Genomic DNA, 10,767 nt, shown 5'->3' with positions numbered 1-10,767 from the left:
ATTTCTACCTATATGTGTTTTATATATATATATATATATATATATATATATATATATATATATATATATAAATATATCGGATTGCTACTATCCCTTTGTTATGTGAGTGACGGACATACCCTATCGGTGTGACGTTACTTAACATATCATTTTGTGATAGAGAAATAGTTGAATATTTTATTTAAAATATCTTTCAAACCTTTTTAATTCAACTATCATTGTCTATTCTCTATCAAGTGGGAGAATCATTGCTATGTATTCTGTAACGTGATGGACATACCCTATCGGTATGACATTACTTAACATAATCATCCTTTTGTGGGTAAGATAGTTTAACTATCATTCTTCAACAAGTGAGAAAAATTCTACATGTCAACTAACTATATCTCATAAACAAATATATTTATTTGTTTTCATATTTTAGATATGAAATAGAGACTTATATTGAGGATATTAATTATGTTATTGCTATTCTTTAATACTTATGGAAGCTTATGACTATTTTCTCTTATATCCTCAATAATAATAAAATATAAGTCTTGTGTATTTCCGCTGCTTGTAACCTAATTGTTTCTCAAATTTGTGTAAGTATAATTGTAGCGTTTGAGTTTTGAGTGAGTTATTAAAATTGTGAACAGAGTCTTATATCCTATTTTTAGAGACTCATCTCACTCATATGATGATAAATTTTTTATATAATCATCATACTCTGTCATATAACGGTTACTATGTTTATAAAATTCTGTGGAATTTTAATTGTGAAAAGGAGATCTTGTGTTATAAAATTCTTAAATGAAAATTTACGCTCTCCTTAATTGTAAATGCAGAATATGTGGTTAACTACGAAACCCAATTCTTGATAATATCTGCCATTGATAAAATATGTATTTATGGGGTTTCATATTATCTTTGAGTTACCACTTGTGTTAATAATTCTGCTATGCTCATGTGCAAAATATGTGGTTGAGTTCATGAAACTCTATTGGCTAAAATTATATAACCACTTATGTTGATGATCTTGCACTAGTAATCGAGTATCCCGCTGTTGAATATTACATTATTATAATATTTTTATATCAGTGATCACTAATGAGAATCTCACTTACTCTTGTTTATATATATGTGGGATTAGTGGGAGTGTGTACACAACATTATATATTATGAGCTCAAATGAGAAATCTCACTCTTGTTTATATATATGTGAGATCAAGAGAAATGTGTACACAATATTATTCTCGTTATTGCCATATACTCTTGTGCACACTATAAAATATGGCATAGCTTAAGAGACTTTAAACTTTAGTCTCATTCTATTATATTGAGATATATATTAAAACTCTATCAATCTCAATGAGCATCATAATTGGATGCTTAAGTCAATTTTGTTGGAATATGCACAATAACCTCGTAGCATGCAAATATATATTGTGCTTCTGTTTTACCAACATTCCACATTTTATGAGGTCATAAATAGTAAGTACAATGTATAATATCAATACTCCTATCGAGTATGATATTGTGTTCTTGTGGTACTTATAATTTGAGATAATCATAAATGTTCTTTTGTTATTGACATTCTAGTGGCCACATTAATCCACATATTTTTCTTTAAACTAAGTGTCTATGTTAATCCAATTTGGGGATTATTGAATTTCCTATTTTGCTTTTATGGATTTTCATAGTCACATTTTTTTATAAAACTTGGATTAATTGAATGTCATAGAACATTTATCGATTTTGACTAAATGTAATTACTCTCTTTTATAGGCTATCCCTATAAGTAATTACTATTTTTATACCTATGTGGATATATGACTTTTATGGAATTGAAAACTCATTGGCAGAACCACTAACCACAGACTTATATATATGAGTATTGTAACTCATAATGATTTGATCAAGTCTATGTTATTTTGGGTTAGTGGGAGTTTGTTATAGCATTTTTTAAAATGCTTGGGCTATTCTTTAGTGACATATTCTTTTTAATTCAAACGTGTCACTATAGATTCATCATTTGTTAGAAAAGTGAGTCTTTGATCTGTATGATTTGTTTTCCCTATCGGATTCAATTTCTGCAGCATTAAAGCTTACTTCTCTTTTGAATGATTAGTGCTTTGACCATACATGTAATTTTAAATTTTTAAAATTCTTTATGACAAGTGAATTTTTTTTTATTTTTCAGTAATTGAGTATTGTCATCCAAGTGGGAGATTGTTGGATTAATTATTTAATTAATCAATTATGGATTGACAATAATCAATTATTATAAGTTGATGTCATAATATAAATTATGGTCTATTGTGCTAAGCACTAATTATATGATGAATTTGAGTGATTGGGCTTTTGTTGCTAAATGGACCGTGATGGGTTGGACCATTTAGATAAGCCCAATGAGAGGTCCCTGCCCTCAGCCGTTTAGCTATTTAAACGTCATCCCATTAGACGGTTAATTATTCTGAAGATTGGTGAGAAAACCTAGAGTTAGACGGAATGAGGGTAGTTACCCCTCTCATAGTTGTCGGCGTTGTCTACGGTTGTTCTTCATCAACCTAATTCAAAGGTACACAATCTCTTGTTCTTTTTTTTGTTATTGATGATATGCTATAATTTGTATCTAGTGATTCATGGCTAAACCCTAAAACTTTCATCAGATTTTGCTTAAAATATGGCGAACCATACACAAAAGGTAATTATGATGGTGGAATTGTGAGTAGAGAATACTGATAGGAGCAATTTCTACCCAATGAGAGAGATGATATTATTATACATACCATAAGTGTCCATAAAAAGAACAACTCAGCTCCCTGTATGGAGGAACTTAATCTCCAAGCACCCGAGGATATTTTAGCTGAGATCAAAATACAAATAATGTATGGAAAATATACCATTAAGATGTCCAGCACTTCTAAGCAAATGACGGGAGTGTTTAAGAGTTCTAAATTGGATTGAACAAGGTTGAACAAGAGCATAAAAAACACAACTATTAAGGAATTGTTTTTTGTAAAAAAAAGGTGAGCTGGATCCCACAAGCTCATTAGGGTCAAGACATATCACATGATGACTTAAAGAATGTTTACAAAAGTATTTATTGATCACTCATCAAAGATGTTCTCATATAGACGGCCAGAGTTGAACCGACATTATTGTGCGATATAGGTCCAACTCCTCGGCTAAAAAACTAACGTGCTCTTGTTCCTCTTTTGTTAGAAACTGTGGTTCTTAATAAAATTCATTTTAACTTATTAAAAAAAATACACACAAAAAAAGTGAAAAGACAAAATGTTACGTTACTCCTCTAAAAAAAGAAGGTATTATACTTAATATACTTAAATATCTTCTATTCACAAAAGAGTCACACATATTTGGCCAGCCATCAAAGAACAATACTAGGTATTTTTTTTTCTTTTTCATTTCTTGAAAAAGTTAAAATATAATTACCTATTTCTTAAATATAAGCAATTTCGACCAAAGAAATATACATTCATAATTGGTTTTAGTAACTAAAGTGGTAATAAATTTCGACCAAAGAAAAGTACATGCAATCAACATCAGACAATAGGTTACACACAAAAAAAAAAAAAATCTGACAATAGGCTTTCATATGTAAATGATATTTTATAATCCAATGACAATTTAGCATGTGTCGTTTTTATGTCACCGAGCCAGCATCTTTTTGTTGTATTAAATCATATTTTTGATTATTTAACAGTGAAGAAGATTATTTAATAGTGCCTAGTAAGAAATTTAAGAGAGTTAGAAGAATCATTGTATCTTTTATCTAAGGAGATTTTTAGTGAATCTCAAACAACTCTTTGTAAAATTACTTCGTGAAATTGTTGGAGAAATTCATATCTAAATCATTCAAGTCCCTCTAATGATTTTGAAATATATTTTTTAAAAATTGCATTAAACTTTTTTATATAAAATTCTATTAAGATTTTATTCGAAGGCATGTCAACTTCCTCAGTTATCCGAATTTGTTCATGAGTCGGCACCTCATTGAAATGTAGAAAAGAATTGTCCTAAACACCGACAAGTTATTATTAGTTAAGATGTTGAAAATTATAATAATGATGATTGTCTTGAAATAACGATTTTAAAATAATTTTGACAGTAAACATGATATTCTGTACATGTAACTCTAGAGACTAATCCTTCAATTCTTGTGAGACATAAAATGGATGGCAAACTTTCGCTAAGAGTCGTAGAATATCCAAACTCGAATATGACAATGTTTTAGGTTGTAAAACCTTATTTTAGATAATATAATAAATTAGACCCAAAATGGACAAAAAGAAGAAAAATATTTCTCGGATACTCATTTTGTCAAAAAAATGTCTAATACGTTTCAAATTAAAAAATAATCCCAAAAATTTCTAATATGTTTCAAATTATAAAATCCAAACACAGTAAAATGGTCAAATTAGAGTACCTGTGAGAATTTAGTAGGGTGGGGAAAGTAAATCTGAAGACAGGATTGTAATCCAAAGCCCAAATCACGAAGAAGCCCAGGTCCACTAAAGAGAAGAAAAAAAACGAACCCATTCGATTTCGTTTCATTGTAAGAAAGAACTAAAACCCTAAAACAACTTAAACGAAGCAGCTACATCAAATCGTCGCATACTAATTCCCGGAAAACGTTTCCGGAATCTCTCATCGGCCACCGGAAAACGGTGAGAAACTTCACGGATATAGTTTTCTTTTTCATTTCTGCACCGCGTTTGTTTCATGATTCTTATTATCTATATAGAATGCTAAAAGGGATTATACAAAAGTATCATAATTTTGTTAATTTCACACTGATTTCATTTTTGTGTTGCTGAGATTTTTGGGTAAATTTTGGTGTAGTTTAGGGTTTAGATAGGACCAAATTGTTATAAGCTACTTATAAGGGTTTTTTAGTTGTAGATTCCAGTTCTTGTTTTTAATGAGATTTCTGAGCTGATTTTTATTCGAATTCTATGCATTGTGATTGAACTTAGCTTTCGAAATTGTTTCATTTTTGTTATTTTGTTGCTTATATGTATGAAAATGGTTGAATGCTAAAATAAGTATACAACAGTATCATAATTTTGAATTGATGATAACGGTCATAATTTTATTAATCGAGATGGATTTTAGTTTAGCTCAAAAGAATATGTTGAAGTTTCGCTGTCTAAATTTGGTAAGATTGTTGTGTAAAATTTGGTAGCTTAGATGGTACCAAATCTTTGTAAGCTTCTTGTTTTGGTGGCATTTCTGAGCTAGTTTTTTGACATTTCCCGCGCTTTTTTAGTGTGTATGTGTGTGTAACTTTAGGATGTATATATCTAGATACATAGACCCACATTATTACACTGTCACTCATCCATATACGACGGTATTAGAGGATGACTTTTATTAGTTGGTAAGGATTTAATTTTAGCGCAAAAAATGTATGTTCCAAGTTTTTTTATTTTGTTAAGATTGTTGTGCAACTTCTGTTAGCTTAGATGAGACTTGTAAGTTGTGAGCTGCTATAATGGTGAATCCCGGATAGCGGTGCGTAGCGGTCAACCCAAAAGTGAGATAGCGTATAGCGGTATGACAAATAGCGGTCATTAATATTTGATTTTTTTTTTTTTTTTGACAAATTACATGAATAATACTATTTCTCAACAACGAAAAAACTTATATAAAATTAAATATAACACTCAAATCTCATGAGACATTCATAAATCAAAACCCCAAAAAACAAAAGATAGGGGAACAAATAAACAAAAATCATAAAACAAGAGAACCCATAAGATAGAAGAGTGTGTTTTGCGGCGCAGGTGAGAAGAGAGAAAAAGTTGAAAAATGTTAGGGTTTACGAAATCCTCAAAATGCTCTAAAAAAAGATTTTAAAAATAGGGTCAATTTGAAAATTTCCTACTAAAATCAAGTAGCAGCTGAAGCGGCCGCTATTTGATTCCGCGCCGCTACGACGATTAGTGTAGCGGTTCGTCGCCGCTACGCTACGCGCGGCAGCTATAGCGCCGCTATTGTCTACTATGGTTTTAATTAGAAGTTACCACTATGGTTTCGTTTTGCCTGTGCTTCCTAAGTTGCTGTAGGCTTCTCTGTTTCTGTTTATGTTTTTTGTTTCAAAGGCTTCTTTGTCAGTGTCATCTTAATGGGATTTCGGAGCTAATATATAAATGTTGTGGGCTTTTTTAGTAGTTGTGTGTAACTTTTGTATACACGCACACTCACATATTGTCATCCATGTAGCTTAATTTACTCATTCATTGAATGAATATTGTAATTTCTGTCTGCAATTTTTTTTGTCCTTACAATTGGGGTATATAAGTTCTTTCTATAATGGTGGATGCTGAGTTGAAATGTTTAAACTTTCAAAGTCTTATTTTATGAGTTTTCCAAAAAAAGTCTTATTTTATGAATAAGCAACCCAATTGGCTTTGGTTCTTGGTTTGGATGGATAACTAAAATGTTATAATAATATAATGTCCCACTTTGTGGGAAAAGGTTTGGTTGTTGATGTTGTCAATATGATATTGGGATTTCTGAGCTGATTTTTAACAGGCTCTTCGCCTTTTTAGTATGTATATGAAGCTCTTGCACATATATAACACACGCATATTGTCATTCATGTAGCTTAGTTTTCTCTTATGTTGAATACATACTGTGCTTTCTGACTGCAATTTTTGTTGTATTGAAACTTGTGTAAATAGAAGTTCTTTCTGTAATGGGGGATGCTGAGAATGCCTTACAGTCGTCAAAGAAAAGGGCTGCTGGGCGTGAGCTCACCCGAGACACTCCTATTGACGACGAGGAAGATGACGCTGCCCTTGAAGCCGGGACTTTCAAGAAAGCCAGTGAGGAGGTTCTTGCAACCAGAAGAATGGTCAAAGTAACACGTCGCCAACAGAATAAATCTACTCCAAACCCTTTCGCTGGTATACGCTTGCCTGCTCCTACTGAATCCACTGCCAAGTCTGGTGAAGCTACTACTGAAACGCAGCCAGAGAAAGCTAAGGATGAAGAAACTAAGCAGCCAGAGAGCAAAGCTCCTGATGTTGAGGACAAATCTACTTCAAACAACGATGTTGCGGACAGAAACAATGCAGGCAAGGAGCTTGCGGAGAAGGAGAGCGACAGTGACAACTCTAAGGTAGATAATGAACAGAGTAAGGATGGACGTAAGATTGAAAATGAGGATAAGAAGGAAGTTGCTGATAAGGAGAGTGCCGGTGAGATCGAAAAAGAACCTCCTACAGAAGAAAAAAATACTGAGAACAGTGATAAGAACGGAAATAGTGAAAGCAAGGATAAGGAAGACAAAGTAAGTGAAAGCAAGGATAAGGAAGACAAAGTAAGCGAAAGCAAGGATAAGGAAGACAAAGTAAGTGACGAGCCTACTGCTGAAGGTGGCCCTTTCAAATCATTTCAACAGCTTTCGAGCAATCAAAATGCCTTCACAGGTCTTGTTGGGTCTGGATTTTCTTCTTCCTTATTTTCCTTCGGGTCTACAACAAATGATGGGTCTACTTTGGGTAGTGGGTCCGGTTCTATTTTTGGATTGAAACCTGACCAGCCTTTAGGTCTTGGTTTATCTAACTCTGGAAGTTCTGGTTTTGGAACATCAGGAGCATCTGCTGTTTCCAAGACTGAAACACTGCAGGAAGTCGTCATAGAAACCGGTGAAGAAAACGAGGAAGTGGTTTTTAATGCAGATTCAGTGTTGTTTGAGTTTGCAGATGGAGGTTGGAAGGAACGTGGAAAGGGAGAAGTGAAAGTGAATGTAACTAGTGGAACAGAAAAGAAGGCCAGAGTTCTTATGAGGTCTAAGGGAAATTACAGATTGATTTTAAATGCACGTCTTTACCCTGAAATGAAGCTCACAAATATGGAGAAGAAGGGTGTTACCTTTGCATGTGCCACTGAAGGGAAAGACCGTCTTTCAACATTTGCATTGAAGTTCAAAGATGGGTCCATAGTGGAGGATTTCAAGACTGCTATCACAGCACACAAGGGTGAGGCATCTACAATTGTGAAGACTCCAGAGAACTCACCCAAGGCTTCTGTTGTTTGAGCTATATATCCCACAGTCACCCTTATACTCAATTTTCTCACAAAGTCAGTCTCCTTAGCTGTTGTTTTGTTGTTATTGTACCTTTGTAAGACAGAGTTAATCACATTTGAGACTTGTTGTACTTTAATTTGAGTCAAACATGCGGGTGGAAGAGGGTTTTAATGTTCTGGATAAATCTTGGATCTATAATACAAAATATTCTGTCACCACAACTATTTAGTCTTTTTTTTATATTTCTGGCATTAAGCATGAGGTAATAAGTTCTTGGATGAACCATCTCCTCGGATGGTTTGACATATTGATGATAATAAGTGCATGTTTGATATCATGAGAATAGTAATTTTGCATAAGTTTTGTAGAATGGCAAATTCACTATGATACCAAACATACATTAAGTGAATCGTAATTTTAATTTGAAATAGATGTCTTGTTTATTTTCAGCACGATGGGTATTGAAAATATTCAAATAGCAAGTACATATTTCGGTAGAATATCCCAATTCCCAAATCTAGAGTTGACATTTCAAATGATTCAGCAACCTGATTTTTATGGAGCTCTACAATATCATTGTCGAGTGATTATAGTTGCTAGTGAGAATGAAGTTGTTCTTTGAAATCTCAAGATGTAGATCCGGTTCAGTTGTTCATACATCGCAAATGAACTTGGTGCATACACATAATTTTATTTATTTATAAGATTATAGTTTAAAACTGTGGTAAAAAGTTGCTCAAAAAAAACTGGTAAAAAAAAAAAAGGCTACATGGGAAATTGATGTGCTAGCGATTTGAATCCACAATGTCTATTTTTATTTCTTTCCACACTTAGTGTAGGTGAAATCTGCTACTAGGCTCTTCAAAGCTATAAAATATAGGAGTTAACTAGAGTTAGTTAAAGAGAAATGCTTAACATCCCGACTAAATCTATCCCGAATAGTTTACGAAGTTGTAAACTTTTATTGAGAGGACCTCTAAACTTGTATATGCAATCACCAACTTCCATTATTTTGTTAATTTAAACTCTCTTATGTGTATCACTTGAACTTTATGTTATTTTCATGGTAGTTGTCATCACATGCAAAGATTACTCAATATTTCAACACTTATGAAGCCACATACCAAATAAGTATTTCAACTATGCATGTGTCCTGTTTTTTACTGTCTCTATTTAATAGTAGTAGCTATATAGGGGAAAATTGATAAAAAAAAAGTTACATAGATGAAAGGAATACATGCAAAAACAGTATTCGGGAAAATTTCGTGGGAAAACCCGTCGGGATATATAGCATAGCTGTTAGTTAAATTTGGTTGTAGGTAGTTAGAGTTTGTTACTAGGAGGTTAGTTCGTTAATACTATAGTAGCTCTATATAAGAGCATCACTTGTATTCATTTCACCGTCTTTTATTCAATCTTTCAACATGAAGTTTTTCTTTGTATCAACCTATCAAACCTACTTTTCTTATGAAGTTTATTTCAACTTTTTGATCCCAAGATTCATAACAAAAGAAAAATAAAATTATGTGATAAATATCAGAGAGGCATCCAGCCTTTGATGATGCATGTCATCAACAATTTTTTGTCAATCCATCTCCAAAAGAATGTTGTCAAAACCCAAGCTGCAAATCCAGTTGGTAACTTTTGCTTTCAACAGAAAAGCAAAGATTTTCCTTTAAAAAATGACATAAAAAGAAAATGATGAAAAAAAAAATTCTGAACACAATAGCACACACAAAGCTAAACATCTAGGAGTACAACTTAACATCTAAACAAATGTCGAGACTTCATCTTTTGCATATGCATATAATGTGGACCATTGATTTTTTATTCAATGGCTGTTACATAGTTTACTCCTTAAAATGAATTGTTCATTGTTGAGGAGTCTTTCTTACCAGTAAATTTGATGCCAAATTTTCTTAAAAAAATGTCAATTTTTTCTTAAATTTTGCTCTTTATTTAATTTTTTATGATTTATCTAATCAAAATTATATAGTATTTTTAAATATTCAAGTAAACTTTTGAAATTTATTCAACTTTATCTAGAAAAGAGGACAGACATACATACTCATGTCATCTACTACTCCCTCCGGTCTCAAATGTAAGAAATTTTTCACTTTTTAGATTCATTCAATAAATGATGTATGTGGTCTTTATTATAGATCACATACATCATGTAGTGAATGAACCAAAAAAGTGAAAAGTTTCTTACATTTGAGACCGGAGGGAGTACATGCTAGGATATGGAAATGATAGTGCTAATAACTTTTAGTGTAATGTAATCCCTTAAAAAGAAAAACTTTTAGTGTAACAATATTTCATTTCAATTTTACTTTTCTTTAACAAAACAAAGAGAAGAGGCAAAAAAACGGAATAATACACATATCTTCACGATATGATATTGTTCATGTTAGAACAGAGTCCTAGTGTTTAGCTCTTGCAAATGTGGTTACCTAGGGTTTTAAGTGAGTATTAAGTGTATAGTAGTGAGATATTGTACCCTAGCAGCTAGATCTCATTAGTAGCTAGATCTCATTAATATAGTGAATTTTCTAGGGTTTTGTTTTCTTATGAGCCTACTTAATCATTTTGAGACTCAAGTTCATAGGAGGAGCATGTCTCAAAGAATATTCTGTTCTAGCAGACAATGATTGAGTATGACATGGCTATTGTAGTTTTAGATTAAGGTATCATGTTGGTGACCAATTGGCTTCCTCATGCTA

At 32.4% G+C, this 10,767-nt stretch overlaps 1 protein-coding gene across 1 annotated transcript; it reads left to right on the top strand.

The window, feature by feature from the left end:
* Positions 1-4,562: 4,562 nt before the first annotated feature.
* Positions 4,563-8,265, top strand: LOC146926109 (NUP50 (Nucleoporin 50 kDa) protein). The gene is made up of 2 exons (XM_085758501.1): positions 4,563-4,673; positions 6,693-8,265. The coding sequence occupies exon 2, from the start codon at positions 6,707-6,709 to the stop codon at positions 8,051-8,053; it is 1,347 nt and encodes a 448-aa protein (XP_085614627.1). The 5' UTR covers positions 4,563-4,673; positions 6,693-6,706; the 3' UTR covers positions 8,054-8,265.
* Positions 8,266-10,767: the final 2,502 nt, after the last annotated feature.

This window comes from Medicago sativa, chromosome 4 (assembly GCF_051527215.1).
Source record: "Medicago sativa cultivar Bolivia chromosome 4, Bolivia_mono, whole genome shotgun sequence".
Taxonomy (NCBI): Eukaryota; Viridiplantae; Streptophyta; class Magnoliopsida; order Fabales; family Fabaceae; genus Medicago; species Medicago sativa.
The sequence above is the reverse complement of the archived record's forward strand: the minus strand, read 5'-3'. Positions and strand labels throughout refer to the sequence as shown.